Genomic DNA, 23,848 nt, shown 5'->3' with positions numbered 1-23,848 from the left:
GCGGGCGCGCGCTCGCTCCCCAGACCCTCCCAGGCTAGTGACGTTAATTAACGTCACTCTGCCTGGCAGGGGCTGACCGCCGCAGCAAATCTACTTGCGGCGGTCGGCAAGCGGTTAATATTGATGATTTTTGGCATACAGCTCATGAAAAAACAAAATTCCTATCTCAAAAAATTAGCATATCATGAAAAGGTTCTCTAAACGAGCTATTAACCTAATCATCTGAATCAACTAATTAACTCTCCACACCTGCAAAAGATTCCTGAGGCTTTTAAAAACTCCCAGCCTGGTTCATTACTCAAAACCGCAATCATGGGTAAGACTGCCGACCTGACTGCTGTCCAGAAGGCCATCATTGACACCCTCAAGCAAGAGGGTAAGACACAGAAAGAAATTTCTGAACGAATAGGCTGTTCCCAGAGTGCTGTATCAAGGCACCTCAGTGGGAAGTCTGTGGGAAGGAAAAAGTGTGGCAGAAAATGCTGCACAACAAGAAGAGGTGACCGGACCCTGAGGAAGATTGTGGAGAAGGACCGATTCCAGACATTGGGGGACCTGCGGAAGCAGTGGACTGAGTCTGGAGTAGAAACATCTAGAGCCACCGTGTACAGGCGTGTGCAGGAAATGGGCTACAGGTGCCGCATTCCCCAGGTCAAGCCACTTTTGAACCAGAAACAGCGGCAGAAGCGCCTGACCTGGGCTACAGAGAAGCAGCACTGGACTGTTGCTCAGTGGTCCAAAGTACTTTTTTTCGGATGAAAGCAAATTTTGCATGTCATTCGGAAATCAAGGTGCCAGAGTCTGGAGGAAGACTGGGGAGAGGGAAATGCCAAAATGCCTGAAGTCCAGTGTCAAGTACCCACAGTCAGTGATGGTCTGGGGTGCCATGTCAGCTGCTGGTGTTGGTCCACTGTGTTTTATCAAGGGCAGGGTCAATGCAGCTAGCTATCAGGAGATTTTGGAGCACTTCATGCTTCCATCTGCTGAAAAGCTTTATGGAGATGAAGATTTCATTTTTCAGCACGACCTGGCACCTGCTCACAGTGCCAAAACCACTGGTAAATGGTTTACTGACCATGGTATTACTGTGCTCAATTGGCCTGCCAACTCTCCTGACCTGAACCCCATAGAGAATCTGTGGGATGTTGTGAAGAGAAAGTTGAGAGACGCAAGACCCAACACTCTGGATGAGCTGAAGGCCGCTATCGAAGCATCCTGGGCCTCCATAACACCTCAGCAGTGCCACAGGCTGATCGCCTCCATGCCACGCCCCATTGAAGCAGTCATTTCTGCAAAAGGATTCCCGACCAAGTATTGAGTGCATAACTGAACATAATTATTTGAAGGTTGACTTTTTTTGTATTCAAAACACTTTTTTTTTTATTGGTCGGATGAAATATGCTAATTTTTTGAGATAGGAATTTTGGTTTTTCATGAGCTGTATGCCAAAATCATCAATATTAAAACAATAAAAGGCTTGCACTACTTCAGTTGTGTGTAATGAATCTAAAATATATGAAAGTCTAATGTTTATCAGTACATTACAGAAAATAATGAACTTTATCACAATATGCTCATTTTTTGAGAGGGACCTGTATTCTGCTACATGTTTTTGGTAAAAAAAAAAAAAATACAAATCGCAATTAGCGTATATTGATTGGTTTACTCCAAAGTTATAGCGTCTACAAACTATGGAATATTGACATTTTTTTTTTATTTATTTTTTTTTAAAGTAACTGCGTAACTTCAACTGACAATTGCGTGGCCGTGTGACACTGTACCCAAATAAAATTGATTTATTTTCTGCCATAAAACATATCCAAAAAGAAAATGTAAACAAATCTAATTTCTTCATCAATTTTAAATGTTTTTGGTAAAAAAAAAAAAAAAAAAAAAATTTAAATTAGCGTATATTGATAGGTTTACTCCAAAGTTATAGCGTCTAAAAACTATGGGATATATTTATGACATTTTTATATTTTTTTATTTTTTTAAAGTAACTGCGTTACTTTCACTGACAATTGCGTGGTCGTGTGACACTGTACCCAAATACAATTGATGTCTTTTTTTTTTTCCCCCAGAAATAGAGCTTTCTTTTGGTGGTATTTGACCACTTCTGCGGTTTTTATTTTTTGCGCTAAAAACAGACCAACAATTTAGCAAAAATAAAACACAATATTTTTTACTTTCTGCCATAAAACGTATCAAAAAAGAAAATGTAAAAAAACGGAAAATTTATATCAAATACTTACCGTAATTTTCCTTTCCTGATGGACTCCATGGCAGCATACGTATCGGGTTTGGCCCCGCCTCCAAACCTACCCATAGGACCTCACTCCCATAAATCTTTGCTCCTGTTCAGCACACGTGTTCTGTAACTATCCTCCACAGAAATCCGGGAGGGAACTCCTGCTGCCATGGAGTCCATCAGGAAAGGAAAATTACGGTAAGTATTTGATATAAATTTTCCGTTTTCCTGACAGACTCCATGGCAGCATACGTATCGGGAAATAACTCGCCGTACACACAGGGTGGGCAGGTGCTGAACAGAAAAGTTTAATGCATTTTGTCAAACAGACAGGACTTGCAAACCAAAATTCACAGAAGAAAGAGCCGCTGGCTCAACACAGTAATGGGACAGGAACGTGTTAATAGAGGACCACGACGCTGCTCTGCAGATGACTTCAGGAGCCACATGTCTGGATACTGCCCAGGAGGTAGAGATGCTCCGCGTCGAATGAGCTGTAACTACTGCTGGAGGGGTCAATCCCTTAGCCCTATAAGCCCACTGGATGGTCTGGATGATCCAGGAGGAAATGGATCTCGTCGAGGCTCTTGAACCTTTGTTTTTTCCATAGAAGGTAACAAAAAGATGTTCTGATTTTCTGAAAGAGGAAGTGGCATCTAAATATTCCTTAATACATTTTCCAACATCCAGAGGATGAACCAAAGAATCTTCCTCTTCCTGTCTAAAGGTTGGTAACACTGTTTCTATGTTTTCATGGAAGACAGAAGTCCTTTTTGGTCTCGCATCCAGCATGGGAATGAGCACCACTCTGTCAGGAAAAAATGTTAAGAAAGGCTCTTGTGTCCCAAAGGACCCAATTTCCGACACTCTTTTTGCTGAGGTTACAGCTACCAGAAACACTGTTATCAGTGTAAGCTCTCTTATGGTTAAAGAATCAGACCTGTCTTGAATCTGACCCGCCAGGAAATCCAGAACTAGTGGCAGATCCCACTTGGGAAACCTGGGTTTTCTCTGAGGTCTGATTCTCACTGCCCCTTGGAAGAACTGACGAATTAGGGCATGAGTGGCCCAGGAGATCCCTGTAAAAGCGGAAATAGCCGAGACCTGGACTCTGAGCGAACTCACTGATAGAGGCAAGTCCAGTCCTGATTGGAGAAAACTCAACACATCCTGGATCTTAATTGAAGATTGAGGATCAGACCTTGTAGACAGCTGTGCAGAAAATTTTTCCCAGATTCTCTGATAAACCCTGTTCGTTGAGCTTCTTCTAGCACTAAGCAATGTCGAGATTGCCGTTTCTGGACAGCCTAAAGCCTGTAACCTCCTCCTCTCAACATCCAGACCCTGAGATGTAGACGGTCTGGGCACGGATGGAGTACAGACCCCTGGGACAACAGATCCGGTCTGAAGGGTAGCGGGATTGGGTCTCGGACACTGAGTAGCGTCAGAAGGGGAAACCATGGCCTGTTCGGCCAGAAGGGAATCACCGCCACTACCTCCACTGGCTCCGACCTGAGTCTCCGAAGAAACTGTAACACAATCGGAATTGGTGGGAAGGCATATGCCCTGTGGAATCTCCACTGATCCGAGAGTGCATCTATCCCTGATGCCTGTGGATCTCTGAATCTTGAATAGTACCTCGGCAGTTTGTGATTGCAGGGGGAGGCGAAGAGGTCTACCTCTGGAGAGAGCCCCAATGTTAGGATCCAGTCGAACGTTTCCTTGTGAAGGGACCACTCGTTGTTGTCCAGATCCACTCTGGACAAAAAGTCTGCTTTGACATTCTGGACTCCTGGAACATAAACCGCTGAAAGATTCGAGAGATTTCTCTGTGCCCAGGACATAATCGGCTCCACTTCCCTCAATAGGGACCAGCTGCGTGTTCCCCCTTGTTTCCTGATGTATGCCACTGCTGAGGTGTTGTCCAGACGTAGCATGACAGGTTGGTCTTTTGTCAGGTGAGAAAATGCCCGAAGAGCTTGGAATGCTGCTCGGAGTTCCAGTATGTTGGATACTAATCCTCGAGTGGAAAACTCCCACCTGCCCTGTGCCACCTCCGACAGACAGTGGGCACCCCAGCCTATGTTGCTGGCGTCCGAGGTAACCACTACCCACGGAGCTGGCTTCAGAGAGTGGCAGTTCAGCAGGTGGTCTCTGCACAACCACCAGGGGAGACTCGCTCTCATTGAAGGGGTTAAGAAGATGCGTTGATCCAGATGCCACGTATCCCATTGCTGAAGGAATCCCTTCTGAAAGGGTCTCATCCTCCACAGGGCCCACTTCACCATGGGGACTACTGCGACCATAGTCCCGATCACCTTCAGGCATTGACGTGCCTGAAGATGAGAGGATGAGAGGGCAAAGCGAATCCTGTCTCGAAGTGTCCCTATTTTTTCCTCTGGAAGAGAGATAGTCGCCTTCTCTGTGTTGAACAGAGCGCCCAAGTAGATCAGGGACTGAGTTGGAATCAGGTGACTCTTCTCCTTGTTGAGTAACCAACCAAACTTCTGGAGAGTGGACACGACCTGCTCCAGATGGACTAATAGTTGGTCTCTGTCTTGGGACAACAGGAGGAGATCGTCCAAATAGTGGTGAAGACGGATACCTTTCAATCTCAGTAGGGCTACCACGGCCAATAAGATTTTTGAAAAGGTCCGTGGAGATGTTGAGAGCCCGAATGGGAGACAGATAAACTGAAGATGTAATCCTCCCACTTCGAACCGGAGAAACCTTTGAAAATCTTCGTCCACAGGGACATGAAAGTAGGCGTCTTTCAAGTCGATGGACACCATCCAATCTGCCGGCTGGACTGACTGCTGTATGGACAACAGGGTCTCCATTTTGAACCTTTCTTTTTTTATGAATTTGTTCAAGAAGGTCAAATCTATTACTGGTCTCCATGATCCGTTCTTCTTTTGGACCAGAAAGAGCGGAGAATATATTCCTTGGCCTCGCTCGGACTCTGGAACGGAGATGACAGCCCCTTGAGCAATGAGAGCTTCGACGTAAGAAAACAAAATCTGACGCCTTTCTTCTAGGCATGGTATGGCAGTAGGCAGGAACCTTGAGCCTGGCCTCTCCTTGAAGACCCACTTGTGGCCTGAGGACACCGTCCTGACGGCCCAGGGGTCCTGAATCGAAGCCGCCCAGACATGCCGGAAGGAGCGTAGACGCGCACCCACCCGACATGTCTGAGCGGGCCCACCTTCAAAAGGACTTAGTGGGCTCACGGTCCCCCGAGGAGACATTCTTTGTCGTCTTCCTAGAAGACTGTCTGGATCTCCAGTTCCGGTTGAACTCCCGACCAGGTCTATAAGAACGAGCTTCCCTGGCCCGGTCAGGAATAAATTTTCTGGTAGGCTGTCCTTTCTTGACGTTGAACTGGCGCCGATCCTGGGGAAGAAACCCAGACTTACCGCCTGTAGCCCGGGTTATGGCCTCGTCAAGTTTATTCCCGAAAAGGGAGGACCCCTCAAAGGGAATACGGCACCAAACCTGCTTTGATGCCGGATCCGCAACCCAAGGGCGGAGCCAAAGAGCTCTCTTGGCTGTGACCGAGGACAGCATAACTCTTGCTAATAGACGGATCAGGTCTATGGAAGCCTCCCCAAGGAACGACGCGCCCAGCCTAAGCTCCTGGATTGGAGCGCTTCTGGCCACCTCCTCCGAAACCGATCTGACCGATTCGTCTACCACATCAGCCCAAGACTCCATGGCTTTGGATAGAGCGGCTAAAGCCAGGACTGGCTTACAGGCCATACCTGCTGTAAGGTAGATTCTTTTCAAATCAGAGTCCATCCTTCGGTCCAACGGGTCTTTAAATGAGACCGTATCCTCTAAGGGAAGGGTCACGTGCTTGACCAGTCTCATGACTGCTGCGTCAACTAGAGGAGGAGACTCAAGATGTTTCACATCATCCTCTTTGAAGGGGTAAAGTTTAGCCATCTTGGATACTAAGGAATTCTTTCGTTCCACCTTTCTCCACTCTTCCAAGATAATTTCACCCAACTCTCCCAGGAAGGGAAAATTGACACGCTCCTTATTGAGCTGTTTAAAGTACTTCTTCTGCTTGGGAGGGGGAACAGCTGACTCTTCCCAATTTAAGGTCTCTCTGACCGCTTTAACCAGGGAAGGCACCAAGGTATATTCAAAACCCAGGCAGGGATCCTCATCTTCAGAGTCGCTACCTGACAAGAGCATCGACTGATGGCTTGTGTGGGCCGACTCGAAATCTTCCTGTACCTGGAGTGCCACGGGGGAAGGGCTTGGGGAAGCCGTTGCAGTATCCTGAGAACGACTGACACCCAACTCTGCCAAAGAGTCCTTTACCACTCTCTTGACCAAAGCCTCAATGCGTTGATCGGAAGTATCCCTTTCTCCCGCAGCCTGGGAGAAACATCTGTCACAGAAAAGCTTCCTCTCCGGGACACTAGCGCCACAGCCCCTGCAACCTGCTTTGTCAGGTCTCCGTGCGTGGCTGGCTGAAGTAGATGCTTTACGATGATGTGAGCCCGAACGGGACTTTCCAGTAGAGTGCCGGTGGCGAGAGCTCGAGCGCCTTTCACTTCTTTGAGAAGAGTGCCTAGTCTCTGAACGAGGAGGGCTGTGAACAAGAGAAAAAACAGAAAAAAAAAACAGACAGGAAGCTAGGAACACTTGAGTTCCTACCCCCACCCCCTATAACCCACAACCCCACCAAGAAGCCCCAAATACCTGTTAGGGGCGGGCTGACCACCGGAGGGCAAAGTAGCTTCCATTCTGATGCTGACCTACAAGAATGAGCCGGACAGCATGTCAGAAAAAACAGCAAAGCGGGGGGGGGGGGGTTGCTCCCAAACTGGGGCCAGTACTCACCAGGAACCAAGGTTAGCAGGCAGAGCGGCAGCGCACAGCAAAACGACCACAAAACGAACGATTTTCGTATGTGTAACACCCAATATCAGCAGTGTGTACAAACACAACACTGCTGACAGCTATGGGATTTAAATATGGCGCCTGGTGACGTCATCAGCGATCGCCACCGCCGCCAGCGTACTGCGCATGCGCCGTGCTTACACAGCGCATGCGCGAGAACCAAGCCTCGTTCCCGAGGCGCCGCACATGCGCAGTAGCGCGCACCGGAGGCCGGTCAGAAAGTGAATCACTGACCGGCCCCGGACCACTAGCCACCAGGGAAGGCAGGAGAAAACCAGGTAAGACATAAAGGCACGAGCAAGCAATAAAATAAACCAAATAGCTGCCATGGAGGACTTTGTACTCACGGACCGCAGATCACCAGGGATGGATGCACACACCGGACTTATCTCACTCTTAGGGTACCGGCCACCCGCAGCAGCTGGGCTTTTTGGCCAAGGCTGCATACATCTTCGCCCCTACTCCATACCCCGCAGCAGCTGGGGCTTATTGGAGAGCTCCATACCCGACTGGTAGAGCCATCCATCACCCGGAATCCATCTTCAGGTAGGATATCAGGTAATCCTTTGGAGGACAAAAAAAGAACACGTGTGCTGAACAGGAGCAAAGATTTATGGGAGTGAGGTCCTATGGGTAGGTTTGGAGGCGGGGCCAAACCCGATACGTATGCTGCCATGGAGTCTGTCAGGAAAATTGAATTTCTTCATCAATTTAGGCCAATATGTATTCTAATACATGTTTTTGGTAAAAAAAAATAAATACAAATCGCAATAAGCATATATTGATTGGTTTACTCCAAAGTTATAGCGTCTACAAACTATGGAATATTGACATTTTTTTTTTTTTTTTTTAAAGTAACTGCGTAACTTTAACTGACAATTGCGTGGTCGTGTGACACTGTACCCAAATAAAATTGATTTATTTTCTGCCATAAAACATATCCAAAAGAAAATGTAAACAAATCTCATTTCTTCATCAATTTTAAATGTTTTTGGTAGAAAAAAAAAAAATCTCAATTAGCGTATATTGATTGGTTTACTCCAAAGTTATAGCGTCTAAAATCTATTGGATATATTTTTGGAATTTTTATTTATTTTTATTTATTAAAGTACTGCGTTACTTTACCTGACAAATGCGTGGTCGTGCAACACTGTCCCCAAATAAAATTGATGTCTTTTTTTTCCCCGCAAATAGAGCTTTCTTTTGGTGGTATTTTATCACTTCTGCGGTTTTTATTTTTTTCGCTAAAAACAAAAACAGACCGACAATTTAGCAAAAAAAAACAAAAAAACTATATTTTTTACTTTCTGTCATAAAACATATCCAATAAGAAAATGTAAAAAATCTAATTTCTTCATCAATTTAGGCCAATATGTATTCTGCTACATGTTTTTGGTAAAAAAAAAAAAAAATGAAAATCGCAATTAGCATGTATTGATTGGTTTACTCAAAAGTTATAGCGTCTACAAACTATGGGATATATTTTAGGAATTTTTATTTATTTTTATTTTTTTTTAAAGTAACTGCATAACTTTAACTGACAATTGTGTGGTCGTGTGACACTGTACCCAAATAAAATTGATTTATTTTCTGCCATAAAACATATCCAAAAAGAAAATGTTAAAAAATCGAATTTCTTCATCAATTTTAAATGTTTTTGCCAAAAAAAATAAATAAAAATCTCAATTAGCATATATTGATTGGTTTACTCAAAAGTTATAGAGTCTAAAAACTATGGGATATATTTTTGGATTTTTTATTTGTTTTTATTTGTTAAAGTAACTGCGTTACACTGTCCCCCAATGATGTATTATTTCCCCACAAATAGAGCTTTCTTTTGGTGGTATTTGATCACTTCTGCGGTTTTTATTTTTTTTTTTGTGCTAAAAGCAAAAACAGATCGACAATTCAGCAAAAATAAAAATAAATATTTTTTTACTTTCTGCCATAAAACATATCTAATAAGAAAATGTAAAAAATCGAATTTCTTCATCAATTTTGGCCAATATGTATTCTAATACATGTTTTTGGTAAAAAAAATAAATACAATTCGCAATTAGCGTATATTGATTGGTTTACTCAAAAGTCATAGTGTCTACCATCTATGGGATATATTTATGGAATTTTTATTTTATTTTTTTACTGGTATCGGTGGCGATCAGCGTCAGACTGCAAAATTGCGGCGGACAGTCGGGACACTAACTGACACTTGTTGGGAACCAGTGAAACTAATACAGTGATCGGTGCTAAAAAAAAATATGCACTGTCACTGTACTAATGACTGGCTGGGAAGGGGGTAACATCAGGGGCGATCAAAGGGTTAACCCAGCTAGTGTTTTACTGACCTGTGGGAGCCACTTGAATTAGGGGAAGGCAGAGATCAGTGTTTCTGATTTTCAGGAACACAGGATCAATGTCTTCCCCGCTGACAGAAAGACTGTTTACTGTTCTTCAGACTTTAGGGGGGCTGGACAGTGCCCAGTAAACAATGCCCGACCGTTGGTATTGGGGCAAAAATAGTTGGTGTGATTGGGGGAAATAGTGACCCATTTTTGTTGTCAGTGGAGGAAATTATGCCCCATCGTTGGTGTCAGTGGAAGGAATAGTGCCCCATTGTTGGTGTTAGTGGCAGAAATAATGCCTCAAGAGCCAGATAAAGGCAAGCAAAGGGCTGTATCCAGCCCCAGGGCCATAGTTTGGAGACCACTGCTCTAGGCCATCGATAGAGCAGAGCGGGGTCTGTCCATGTCAATGTCTTCTCCAATAAGTGGGGAATCTGTTGTTCGGAATGGAGTCCCCTCCATGTGAAAAGGCCTTTATGGTTGGCTGTCTGGCACACATAGAGACTTGTACAATCAATCAGAAGTAATCAATACAATTCTCGCAAGCATTAAAATCAGATGCTCACTAAGGCTTGGTTCACATCTTTGCATGTGGCTGCAGGTTCAGGGATTGCAGCAATTCCCACATCCGCAACCACCCGCCGTGAAAACGCGCAACTCTGTAAAAACGTTCGGGGCATTCATTCTGAATGGCACCCCCACGCATGTAAAATCACAGTGTGTGTGTCGGAAACCGCAGGGAAATTGCATGGTCAAAATTACCATGCAACTTCCCTGCGGCCGCATTTTTGTAAACATGGCCTGCACTAAACACAGAATTGTGAACCTAGGTTAAGGGCCAGTTCATACCAGGATCACACGAGAACACACATTTTCGTGGGGTGAGCATTTTGATAGTCCATTCATTTAAATAAGCTGCAAAAAGTACCAGACTGCGGAAAAAGTAGTGTTTGCACTACTTTTAAAAACACGCTGCACTAAACCGCAAAGTACAGTGGTACCATGCACTTGTTATCTGCATTTGGGGTGCTATTAACAACACATTGTCACCCAAATGCAGATCGGAAGGGGTAGTGTGTTCTCCTGCTGTGTGGGAAACGCACACACAGCCCACCGATCCTTTGCTGGTGTGACCCGGCTCTCAATCAACCAGGTATAACTGGGAGCCCCCCAGACCCCCACACATGACATGAGCAATCAATTTACAGTCCACTGTAAATTGTCCACTGTCCAAGCATCAAATGAGAAATAACAATAAAAATATCAATATAGTGCTTGGAGGTCCTCTTAGTCTACCTGTAAAGTGGCGCATGTGAACTGTGTATAGAAGCTGCTGCAGAAATAATTGCATTTATAAAGGCAAAAAAATAACATTTTCCCTGCAAGCTTTCTTTAGTTTGTAAACAACGGCTTGGGGAACCAGTCTGTATAATAAGGCCACAATGTAATGCACTGGGAAAAAGATTACAGATTTTTTGGATAAATTCTCGTGTCTCTTCTGCAGACTTTGAATAGAAGTAACAGGTGTGGAAAAATTGGGCTTTGGGTGTTGGAGGTGCCTTTAAACCGTAACCCTATAGAGGTACTCTTGATGAAAGCAAGAATTGGCCTTGCTGTCAAAAATTGAAACGATATGCACCTGTCACACAGGTGAGGAAAGTTTGGTCTCTGAGTGTCGGAGGTGCCTTCACACTGTAACCCTATAGAGCAGTGGAGTCCAAACTTTTTTTAAAGAGGGCCAGACTTGATGAAGTGAACATGCGTGAGGGCCAACCATTTTGCCTGACATTTAAAATTAAATACAATCATCAGCGTAGTGCCCACGAATGCAGCCTCGCCAGCGCAGTGTCCTTTAATGCAGCCTCGCCAGCGCAGTGCCCATATATGCAGCCTCACCAGCGCAGTGCCCATATATGGAGCCTCACCAGCGCAGTGCCCATATATGGAGCCTCACCAGCGCAGTGCCCATCTATGCAGCCTCGCCAGCGCAGTGCCCATAATTGCAGCCTCGCCAGCGCAGTGCCCATACATGCAGCCTCGACAGCGCAGTGCCCATACATGCAGCCTCACCAGTGCAGTGCCCATAATTGCAGCCTCGCCAGTGCAGTGTCCATACATGCAGCCTCGCCAGCGCAGTGCCCATAATTGCAGCCTCGCCAGCGCCATGAACACTATCCCAATAACTTTTTAAAAAGTCCAGGAAGCAGCGCCGAGAGGTAGAAGGGGGCAGGCGGGGCAGAGGAGAAGGAAGGACGCGCTGTCATCGGAAGTCCCGGTGCCTATGATAGACGTCGGCATAGGAGGCGGGACTTCCGATGACAGCGCGTCCTTCCTTCACCTCTGCGCCGTGCGCCCCCTTCTACCTCTTGGCGCTGCTTCCTGGACTTTTTTTTTACATCGGCGTATAACACGCACTGTTACTTTTTCCTCCATTTTTAGGAGGAAAAAGTGCATGTTATACGCCGATAAATACGGTGTGTGTGTGTACATATATATATATATTGTGAGGGGATTAGCTCGTGGCGGGTGTGGATGACCCCTTGGGGGGGTTCTTTACACAGGGAGATAGCTGAGAAGTGGTTGCAAACAACAGTTTGGTTTATTCATGCAATTTTCTTCACACAAGTGCAAGCGTCAAAAACATCCAAAATAAGATAAAACACAAAATAAATCCTTGCCACTGTGGGCGGCTACCTTCTCACACACAGGAACCTATCTAAGGAGTCTGTCCCCAACCTACTGTTGGGCAGACTTTGCTGATCCTACATCAGACACTCAATAGTCCATGTTTTTTCTCTTCGCACAACAAATGTCCATTGAACATGTCCCTTTTCTCTTCACATTGAACATGTCCCTTTTCTCTTCACATAGAACACATTCCTTTGTTTTTCTCTTCACCCAGCAAATGTCCCTTTTCTCTTCACATAGAAATAGTTCATTTATTTCTTTTCACATAGAAACAATCCCAGGCCTCACCTTGAGTAGTCTTCCGTCCTAATTCATTTTCCCTTCACACAGGAAATGTCCATTGGTTTCTTTTCATATAGAAACAATCCAAGACCTCACCTTGAGTAGTCTTCACACTTTTTACCCTCCTCAGCGCACATCGCTTCAGGAGGCATTTCCTTCTCCCATGCTCACACAGCGTCGGGAGGCACACATCTGACTGTCCTCCTCTACTCACACAGCGTCAGGAGGCAGCAATCAATAGGACTTCCTCTGGACAAATTATAGAGGCCTTAATTTCCTCATTCTGAATAGCTGAATAGTTTTCAACTTCTTTACACCACCTTCCTGCTGCCTTTGCAGCCGACACCCTATAGTAATTGGTGAATTGTCTAAACCAAGCAGAAGTGTATCTCCTGTCTGTGACAACATCCACAGATTTACCTGACTTCCTGTCACAATATATATATATATATATATATATATATATATATATATGTCTGTGTGTATATATATATATATATATATATATATATATATATATATATATATATATATATGAAATAAAAAGCATCAGTGCTTTATGGATAAAATCACACTTACTTAGACAGGCAGTAGAGGAGATGACACCTCCTCAGTCAGCTCCACACGGCTTCTACAGGTGGCTGTGTGGCTGTGCAGTGAAGGAGAGAAGGAATGCAGATTTCAAATTGCATCGGCATTGGGGCGGGGATGTGCGATGTCTCAGAGAGAGACATTGATCAGCGGCGTCTCTGGGGGCCGTATGAAAGTAAAGGTCGGGCCGCAACTGCCCCGTGGGCCAGACTTTGGACATGACTACTATAGAGGTACTCTTGATGAAAGAAAGAATTGGCCTTGCTGTTAAAAACTGAAATGATATGCACCTGCTGTCAAACACCTGTTTTTTCAACCTTCATAGTCTCAAATTCCACTGACACATGCTGCTCCTGTTTTACAATTACATCATTTTTATGCATATAGTATACTGCCCACCAATCTATAGCCCCCCAGTATTGCAAGCATAGTCTTCTCTTTGCAATAAAACACGTCTTCCTTTATTGTCCATTAGGGTGCACAGGATTGTAAAGTAGTCTATGACAAGTGGATATGCAGCTGTCTTCAGGAGATTTTGACACTGGCAAAAAAAAAAAAAAACTGTTAAGCCACCCCTCCATTACCCACCTAAAGGTCACGACACAGTGTCCTAGAAGGTTGGACACTTTTTCCATTTCTTTGCTGTGGAAAGCCCTAATTTGCTTTTATTCTACAATTTTTTTTCTCTTCAATCAAGGTAATTATTTAACTGTGCATATTTTTGTCTTCACCAACCATACCCAGACCCCCCCCCCCCCCCCCTGCTGGACTGAAGCCTGAAAAGTGATCCTAGGGCAGCCTTTTGTGCCTTGAGGTTTCTTCAGGGGTGCCTTGGCAAAATGCCTAAAAATTGATCAAAAATTGTATACAAGCCAGCAGGTGAATCAAGCCTAACTATTAGTTACCCAAAGCTACAGGTTTTTATTCTGCACCATTATGACTTTCTAGATACTGGCATCCAAACAACCAATGATGTCATCGGTTGATAAGGAGGGTGTCTGTTGCCTCCACAGCATCCTTGTTTGACCGTCCTGTGCCCCTCTCCCTCAGCACTGGGGTCACATTAGTTGACTGATGGAGAGAAATTGAGGGAGAAGAGAAACATTGGAATACTAGTCAGTACCAGTGTGCAAAAGTGTATTTAATGCTTTGGAAGAATAAATCACCTCTAACGTTGGGTGTCCTATATGTGGAAGTTGCTGCATTATGTAAATTAATTACAATAGTTTTTTTACATTTTGGAATTGGGTGCCTCAAGACTATCTATAATTTTAAAGGGTGCCTTGAGATTGTCTATGATTGACTGAGAAAAGGTTGATAAACACTGCCCTAGGGTACTGGGCTCTGCCAGTGGCATTTCCAGCCCATAGTGTACTGTACTGTATTCAGTCTTTTTCTGGCACTTTTTGTTTACAAGTTTAATTCAGTATTTTTTGCTAGAGAATTACTTATAAATCCAAAACATTATATATTATTTTTTAGCAGAGACACTAGAATAAAATGGCAATTGTTGCCATTTTTTATGTCACACTGTATTTGTGCACCGGATTTTCAAATGCAATTTTTTGGAAATAATACACTTGAATTTAAAAAAACCATAAGACAATATCTACCCCAACTTTTTGTAAACTATGAAAGATGATGTTACGCCGAGTAAATAGATACCAAACATGGCACGGTTTAAAATTGGGTGCACTTGTGGAATGGCGACAAACTACAGTACTTAAAAATCTCCATAGGCGGATAGGATTAAAAAATGTTTACAAGTTACCAGTTCAGAGTTGCACAGGAGGTCTAGTCCTAGAATTATTGCTCTTGCTATAACGTTCCAGGTGATACTTTACATATGCGTGCGCGACCTACATATGCGCATGCTTCTGTGCATGAGCACAGAGGTATGGGGGCGCTTTAACCACTTAAGCCCCGGAGGATTTGGCTGCTAAAAGACAAGGGTTTTTTTTGCGATTTTTTACTGCGTGACTTTGACGGACAATTGCGTGGTCGTGCGACGCTGTACCTAAACGAATTTCACGTCCTTTTTTTCCCACAAACAGAGCTTTCTTTTGGTGGTATTTGATCACCTGTGCGATTTTTTGATCATGCGCTATAAACAAAAAAAGAGCGTAATTTTTGCAAAAATAACAATATTTTTTACATTTTTTTATATGAAATTCCCCCCAAAAAAAATGTAAAAATCAAAATTTTTTAACATTTTCGGCCAAATTGTTAAAAAAAGCTACATATGTTTGGTAAAAAAAAATCGCAAAAAGCGTATTTTGATTGGTTTGCGCAAAAGTTATCTCGTTTACTAACAAAGGGAAAGATTTTTGTCATTTTTGGTGTTTTTTTTTAACGAGTAATGGCGGCGATCTGCGATTTTTTTTTTCGGTACTGCGACATTGCGGCGGACAGATCGGACCCTTGACTGACATTTTTGACACTTTTGGGGGTACCAGTGACATTACTGCAGTAATCAGTGCTATACATATGCACTGTTACTGCAAAAATGACACTGGCAGGGAAGGGGTTAACTTTATTGGACAGGGAGGGGTTAAGTGTATCCTAGGGGCGTGTTTCTAACTGTGCAGGGACATTGCTATTGGTGTAAAAACAAAGATCAACAGTTCTACATAGTAGAACTGTCTGATCTTCATTTTTACACCAGGGAGAATGACGGGCAGCTTGTTTACATAAGCCGCTCCGCCTTTCTCCCTTCACAGGAGCGATCGTAGTGTGACCGGCGGACATCGAGTCCGCCGGACACACGCACTTAATTGTCTGTGAACGAGCCGCGGCGGGCGCGCGCCCGCCCGCAATAGGCTCGCAAATCAGTGACAGGCGAGTGACGTATCCATACGTCACTCTGCCTGGCCGGGGCTGACCGCCGCAGTACATAGTCGTGCGGCGGTCGGCAAACGGTTAAAAAAAAATGTTTCATTATTATTTGTTTTATTTTTTATTTTTACACTGTACCTTTTAATTTTTTTTTTTTTGTTTTTTTAAATAATGTTTTTTCCTTTTACAGGGAATTAAAAAACCTCTTGTAATAGAAATGGGGATGACAGGTTCTCTTTATGGAGCGATCTGGGGTCAAAAAGACCCTAACTCTCTTCTTTACCTTTAAAAGCAAAAGATCAAAAAAAATCTTTTGGGTTAAAAAAATATAAAAAGTTTGTTTACTTTCACCCTTGACCAGAAGTGATGTCATGATGTCCTTCCGATCCTCCAAGGCCATAGAGGCGATCAAAGACGATCTAGTCTTTGTTCACCTGTGTGACCAGCTGGTCACACTGTTGGATCGTTTCTGGGGCGCGTTGGTGAAAACTGAAAACGATACAGTGGCTAATGAGCCACTTGGACTGCTTTAATGAAAAAGACAGCAGCCAGCTGAAAAAAAAATTACCGGGGTTATGGCAGCTGCCTGTGTCAATGGATGCAGCAGTGGGGTTCAGGAGTGAGCATGCACCAGTGCCCACATGGAAAGTGGCTTCCCATGAGGGCATTGGACAGAGAGGAGGGGCCAGGAGCGCCAGCGGGAGGACCAGAGAAGAGTAGGTTTGCGGCAGGTAAGGTAGGAAAGTATAGACATATGTTTTTTGGGGTTTTTTTTACATTTTAACCTTTACAATCGCATTAAGTTCTACTTGCTCATAAATTACCCTTTTCCCGTCCTGCTTATTACAAAATGACACCGGCGGTATCCTCTCCTCCCTCCGAGTGGACATCATATGGTGTCCTCCTGGTCATGCCGCTCGTGTGCACCCCCAGGGGCACAGGCCATCCCCGATCAGGGTAAAGAGCCAATAAAATCTGCAGCCCATCAGAATACCCGAGTACCTGTCTCCAGCCCATCAGAATACCCGAATACCTGTCTGTAGCCCATCAGAGTAACCAAGTACCTGTCTCCAGTCCATCAGAGTAAACGAGTACTTGTCTCCTGAGGAAATTTTGTGGGCATTTCCCTTATCCTGGTGCTCCAGGGCCTTCCAAGGTGTGATAGGTCATCAGGAAATTAGATGTGTAATTTATGCTCCTAGAACGCCTGGAGGTGCTACTTGCATGTTGGGCCTCTGTATGTGGCCAGGCTGTAAAAAAAGTCTCACACTTGTGGTAACTCTATACTCAGAATGAGTAGCCAAATGTGTTTTAGGGTGCATTGCAAGTATGCCTATGCCGAGTGTGTGAGAAATAACTTGTTATTATGACAATTTTGTGTAAAAAAAAAAAAAGTCGTAACTTTCCCAAGAATTGTGGGATAAAATTACAACTTTGAAAAACTCACTATACCTCTTACTAAATACCTTGGACTGTCTACTTTCCCAAAAGGGGTATTTGTACTTTCCTGGCTTGTTAGTGTCTCCAGAAATTAGACTGTCAGTACATCAGGTGTGATCAATTTTCAATAATTGGCACCATAGCTTGTAGACTCTATAACCTTCACACAGACTAAATAATATACACTAATTTGGGTCATGTTTCCCAAAGATATGTAGCACTATAATTTTGGCCCAAATGTATGAACAAAAATAGCTTTTTTGCTAAATGTTATAAAAAATATATTTTTTTTCCAAAATCAGCACCCCCCCCCCACACACACACACCCCTTTACCTGGAAAGTGGCTTCCCATGGGGACATTGAGCAGAGGGAGGGTCAGGAGCGCCAGCCGAGGACCAGAGCTGAGTAGGTTCACAGCCACTCTGTGCAGTGGAAGTGGATGGAGTCTTCTTCCACTCCTCCATGACGACATCACGGAGCTGGTGGATGTTAGAGACCTTGTGTTCCTCCACCTTCTGTTTGAGGATGCCCCACAGATGCTCAATAAGGTTTAGGTCTGGAGACAGCAAAGACAGCAAAGCAGTGGTCATCTTGGAGGTGTGTTTTGGCTCATTATCATGTTGGAATGCTGCCCTGTGGCCCAGTCTCCAAAGTGAAGGGAATATGCTCTGCTTCAGTATGTCACGGTACATGTTGGCATTCATGGTTCCCTCAATGAACTGTAGCTCCCCAGTGCTGGCAGCACTCATGCAGCTCCAGACCATGACACTCCCACCATCGTGTTTGACTGTAGGCAAGACACACTTGTCTTTGTACTCCTCACCTGGTTGTTGCCACACACGCTTGACACCATCTGAACCAAATACAGTAAGTTTATCTTGGTCTCATCAGACAACAAGATATGGTTCCAATAATCCATGTCCTTAGTCTGCTTGTCTTAAGCAAACTGTTTGCAGGCTTTCTTGTGCATCATCTTTAGAAGTGCTTCCTTCTGGGACGACAGCCATGCAGACCAATTTGATGCAGTGTGCGGCGTATGGTCTGAGCAATGACAGGCTGACCCCCCCACCCCTTCAACCTCTGCAGCAATGCTGGCAGCACTCATACGTCTATTTCCCAAAGACAACCTCTGGATAGGACGCTGAGCACATGCACTCAACTTCTTTGGTCGACCATAGTGAGGCCTGTTCTGAGTGGAACCTGTCCTGGTAAACCACTGTATGGTCTTGGCCACCGTGCTGCAACTCCTTTTCAGGGTCTTGGCAAGCTTATTATAGCCTAGGCCATCTTTATGTAGAGCAACAATGAGTGAGAGCGATAACGAGTCACATGAAACCGGAGAGGGAAACTGGCTAATTGGGCCCATATCGGACATTTTCACTTAGGGTGTATTCACTTTTGCTGCCAGCGATTTAGACAGTAATGGTTGTGTGTTGAGTTATTTTGAGGGGACAGCAAATTTACACTGTTATACAAGCTGTACACTCACTACTTTACATTGTAGCAAAGTGTCATTTCTTCAGTGTTGTCACATGAAAAGATAGAATAAAATATTTACAAAAATGTGAGGGGTGTACTCACTTTTGTGAGATACTGCATCTATTACTGGGATCATAGGGGAATTGTGTAGACTATTGAGGATCACCGGTTTCAAAGGAGAGTAACTCATTCGCATAGGCGGCAAATTTATGCGAGGTCCCCTTCATGCCTAAGCCTTTTTCTGCCATTTGTTTCTTAGAAGGTAAAATCAGTATTTTTTGCTAGAAAATTACTTGGAAAACCTAAACATTATATATATATTTTTAGCAGGGACCCTAGAGAATAAAATGAAGATTGTTGCAACATTGTATGTCACACTGTATTTGTGGATAATGTGAAAGATGATGTTACGCTTAGTAAATAGATCCCTAACATGTTATGCTTTAAAATTGCGCACACTCGTGGAATGGCGACAAACTACAGTACTTAAAAAATAGGCGATGCTTTAAAAAATTCTAAAGTTTACCGGTTTCGAGTTACAGAGAAGGTCTTGTGCTAGAAATTTTGCTCTTGTTCAAATAAACATCACATGTGTGGTTTGAACACCGTTTACATATGCGGATGCGACTTACATATGCATTCGCTTCTGTGGGTGAGTACAGAAGCACAGGGTATTTTAAAAAATTTTTCTTCTTTTTTTATTTATTTTTTTTTTTTACTTTCCCTTTAAAAAAAAAATGTATCACTTTTATTGCTGTCACAAAGAATGTAAACATCCCTTGTGACAGTAATAGGCAGTGACAGATACCCTTTTTGGAGGAATCTGGGGTCTAAAAGACCCCAAACCCCCTCCTCTGCACTTCAATGCATTCAAAAAGCCAAGTTTGGCTGTTTTGAATACGGTCATTTTTAAAAAAAAATCTGGTGCTTTTAACCACTTAAGCCCCGGAGGATTTGGCTGCTAAAAGACCAGGGTTTTTTTTGCGATTTTTTACTGTGTGACTTTAACGGACAATTGCGCAGTCGTGCGACGCTGTACCTAAACTAATTTGACGTCCTTTTTTTCCCACAAACAGAGCTTTCTTTTGGTGGTATTTGATCACCTGTGCGATTTTTTGATCATGCGCTATAAACAAAAAAAGAGCGTCAATTTTGCAAAAATAACAATATTTTTCAAATTTTTTTATATGAAATTCCCCCCAAAAAAAAAATGTAAAAATCAAAATTTTTTAACATTTTCGGCCAATTTGTTTTATGCTACATATGTTTGGTAAAAAAAAAAATCACAAAAAGCGTATTTTGATTGGTTTGCGCAAAAGTTATCGCGTTTACTAACAAAGGGAAAGATTTTTGTCATTTTTGGTGTTTTTTTTTTAACACGTAATGGCGGCGATCTGCGATTTTTTTTCGGTACTGCGACATTGCGGCGGACAGATCGGACCCTTGACTGACATTTTTGACACTTTTGGGGGTACCAGTAACATTACTGCAGTAATCAGTGCTATACATATGCACTGTTACTGCAAAAATGACACTGGCAGGGAAGGGGTTAACTTTATTGGACAGGGAGGGGTTAAGTGTGTCCTAGGGGCGTGATTCTAAGGCTCGGTTCACATTTATGCGAGTGTGGGAAGGCTGCGAATTCGCAGCCTGTTCCCGCATCGCACACACACCCCCGGCAGTTCACACTGCCATATGCGATACGCTGGGGGTGTCAATGTAATCTTACCGACACCCCCAGTTTGATCGCATATCGCAGTGCGATCGTGCAGTTCGCACAGGAGCGGATCGCACAAGTGTGAACCGCTGTGCGATCCGATCCTGATGCGGCTGCAAAAATGCCTCCTGTGCGTCTTTGCTCCGGGTGCGATGCGAATTTAGCCATACAAACTGTATGGCTAAACTCGCACCGCACAGCTGATCGCATGTAATGTCGGAGCAGTGCGCTCCGACATTACATGCGAACCCCGCACTCGCAGAAGTGTGAACCGGGGCTAACTGTGCAGGGACATGGCTATTGGTGTAAAAACAAAGATCAACGGTCCTACATAGTAGAACCGTCTGATCTTCATTTTTACACCAGGGAGAATGACGGGCGGCTTGTTTACATAAGCCGCTCCGCCTTTTTCCCTTCACCGGAGCCATCGTAGTGTGACCGGCGGACATCGAGTCCGCCGGTCACACGCACTGACTTGTCTGTGAACGAGCCGCGGCGGGCGCGCGCCTCAGCGGGCGCGCGCTCGCCGGCTATTGGCTCACAAGTCAGTGACAGGCAAGTGACATATCCATGCGTCACTCTGCCTGGCCGGGGCTGACCGCCGCAGTATATAGTCGTGCGGCGGTCGGCAACCGGTTAAGGCTCCAGTAACCGGAATTGATGTCATGACATCACCTCGGGGTTTCTACTTTGGAGACCCAATCAAAGCCAAATCCGGCTCTTTTCGGGTCTTCGGCCAGCCGGCGAACATGCCGGCTGGTCGCTCAGGTCTCCCGGTGAGACAGGAGACCCAGGCAAGCCACGTGAGGCGACAGGAGGGGGGGGGGGAATGTCCCCTTCCGCTCCTTGTAATAACAACCGAGCGGCTGCATAGCAGCATCAGTTGTTATTACAAGAAAGCCGACCATCGACTCTAAACAACGGCACCAGGGTGATGCCTCTAGCTGCAGGCATCACCCCGGTACAACCCATATTTGCGTTCCGTTGGCAAGAAGGAGTTAATATCCGTTTTTTTTTTGTATGTGTCTAAGGAACTATTCAAGGGATAATATAAAGATAAATGGGGAAAGCGGGCAGCCTGATCCTGTTTACTAGAATGAATTTTGAGGAAAGGGTCCTATTTACTTTCACACATGCAGTTGGGTGGGAGTATAAGGCATCAATCCGGGGTTGCATATTTTTGCCTATTCCAATGTGTTATAGTGTGAGTGTCACGAAGCTCCAGTTGACCCTATCAAATGCTTTGTCTGCGTCTGTGGACAACAGGAGCAATGGAGTTGAGAAAGTAGAGCAGTAATAGATGAGAATATGCGCTTTACTGGTATTGTCCCTTGCCTCTCTACCATGCATAAAGCCCACTTGATCAAGATGGATGTTGTGGGACAAATTTTAGGTTGGTATTGAACAGCGAAATGGGCCTGTAGCTTATGCATAAGAAAGGATCCCTGTTGGGTTTTGGGACCACTGATATGTGTGCTAATTGTATTTTATTTATATGTAGACAAAAGATCCTCTTTAAACACGTCTTCTCTTATTTCTTATAGAATGGCCTTTCGGATCAGACTCCATCGACTCCTGATGAGTTCTGTTCTTGTGTTCACCTTGCTTTTATATCTGAGGACAAACATGGATGACAGAAATGAGAAACAAATCCACATACTCATCCTATCATCTTGGCGCTCTGGTTCTTCTTTCCTTGGACAGATATTAAACCATCACCCTAATGTTTTCTATGTCTATGAGCCAGCAAGGATGGTTTGGGTTAAATTTCCTCAGGGGAAAGCAAGTCTTCTCCACTACCCCGTACGAGATCTCCTCCACTCTCTTTTTAACTGTGATATGTCTCCTCTACACGATTACCTTCCCAGAAATGGGCGATACATAACTGACCTTCCCTTTTGGTCGGAAAGTCGGGCTTTATGTTCACCACCAGCCTGCAAAGCTTTTGCCATGGATGCAGAGTATGATCGACCATCGTGTTTCCAACGGTGTGGTTATGTCCCATTGGAAAAGATGACCCAATCCTGTAAAATCCACACACATGTAGTACTAAAAGCTGTTCGAGTATTAGACCTTGATGTTCTTCTTCCACTCTTCCAGGATCCCAAGCTTGACCTTAGAATTGTCCACCTAGTAAGAGACCCTCGAGCTGTGGCTTTTTCACGGCTAAACTTTAACCTTTTAAAGAATGAGGATCTCATAGTGGTCAGAGACGCAGAAAACTGGGAAAACAAACTGGGTGTGCCCAATGTCACCAGTGTTATGGACAATATCTGCAGGGCTCAAGTTGCGATTAACGAGTTTAGCAAAAAAGCAGACATATCTTTGCCAGGATTTTATATGTTGGTACGGCATGAAGATCTGGCAAGAAACCCCTCGTCAACCGTTGAGAAGATTTACAACTTTGCGGGTCTCAGCCTTACTGAAAGGCTTAAAAATTGGTTGTACAATGTCACTCACCAAAACCGACCAAAACAAGGCGGCTTCATGAACTTTGCTGCAAACTCCAAAAAGGTCATTGATAAATGGAGAGGTGGCCTCAAAAACGACGTTGTGCTGGAAATTCAAGAACAATGTAAGAAGGCCATGGAAGTTTTTGGATACATACCAGTCAGGACTATGAAAGAGCAGCATGATCTAAACTTCAATGTAATGACAGATTTAAAAGACAATCATTAGCACTTGTGTGTACCTAATAGTTGCGGCCCTTTTGTGGGCTGGAACAATATTATACTAAATGCAAAATCCAACTGGCCTGCCTAGCTTTGCTCTGATTAATGCTTTTGTCCAATGGTACGCAAGGGCTTGAGCGAGAACTAAAATATTGCATACAGTTTAACCACTTTACCACCGGAGGATTTTGCTGTCTTACGTCCAGGCCACTTTTTGCGATTCGGCACTGTGCAACTTTAACTGACCATTGCGCGGTCGTGCGACGCCGTACCCAAACGATGTCCTTTTTTTCCCCACAAACAGAGATTTCTTTTGGTGGTATTTGATAACCTGTGCGATTTTTATTTTTGCGCTATAAACAAAAAAAGAGTGTAAATTCTGAAAAAATAATATTTTTCACATTTTTTTATATGAAATTCCCCCCAAAAAAATGTAAAAATCAAAATTTTTTTAAATTTTTGGCCAATTTGTTTTCTGCTACCTATGTTTGGTAAAAAAAAAACGCAATAAGCGTATTTTGATTGGTTTGCGCAAAAGTTATTGCGTTTACTAACTAAGGGAAAGATTTCTGTCATTTTTGGTGTTTTTTTTTTTTAACGAGTAATGGCGGTGATCTGCGATTTTTTTTTTTGTGGGAC

At 44.0% G+C, this 23,848-nt stretch overlaps 1 protein-coding gene across 2 annotated transcripts in view; it reads left to right on the top strand.

Moving 5' to 3' along the window:
* LOC309560230 (carbohydrate sulfotransferase 6-like) overlaps nt 1-23,233 on the top strand; it is a 56,753-nt gene extending 33,520 nt beyond the window's left edge. For both annotated transcript variants that reach the window (XM_082263802.1, XM_082263803.1), the window contains exon 2: nt 22,082-23,233. In XM_082263802.1, the coding sequence (XP_082119928.1) occupies nt 22,083-23,216 (1,134 nt within the window). In that variant the 5' untranslated portion in view covers nt 22,082 and the 3' untranslated portion in view covers nt 23,217-23,233. The remainder of the gene's footprint in view (nt 1-22,081) is intronic.
* Nucleotides 23,234-23,848: the final 615 nt, after the last annotated feature.

This window comes from Pelophylax lessonae, assembly GCF_965119305.1.
Source record: "Pelophylax lessonae genome assembly, chromosome: 7".
NCBI lineage: Eukaryota > Metazoa > Chordata > Amphibia > Anura > Ranidae > Pelophylax > Pelophylax lessonae.
Note: the sequence above shows the minus strand (reverse complement) of the source record. Positions and strands in the feature narration are given on the sequence as shown.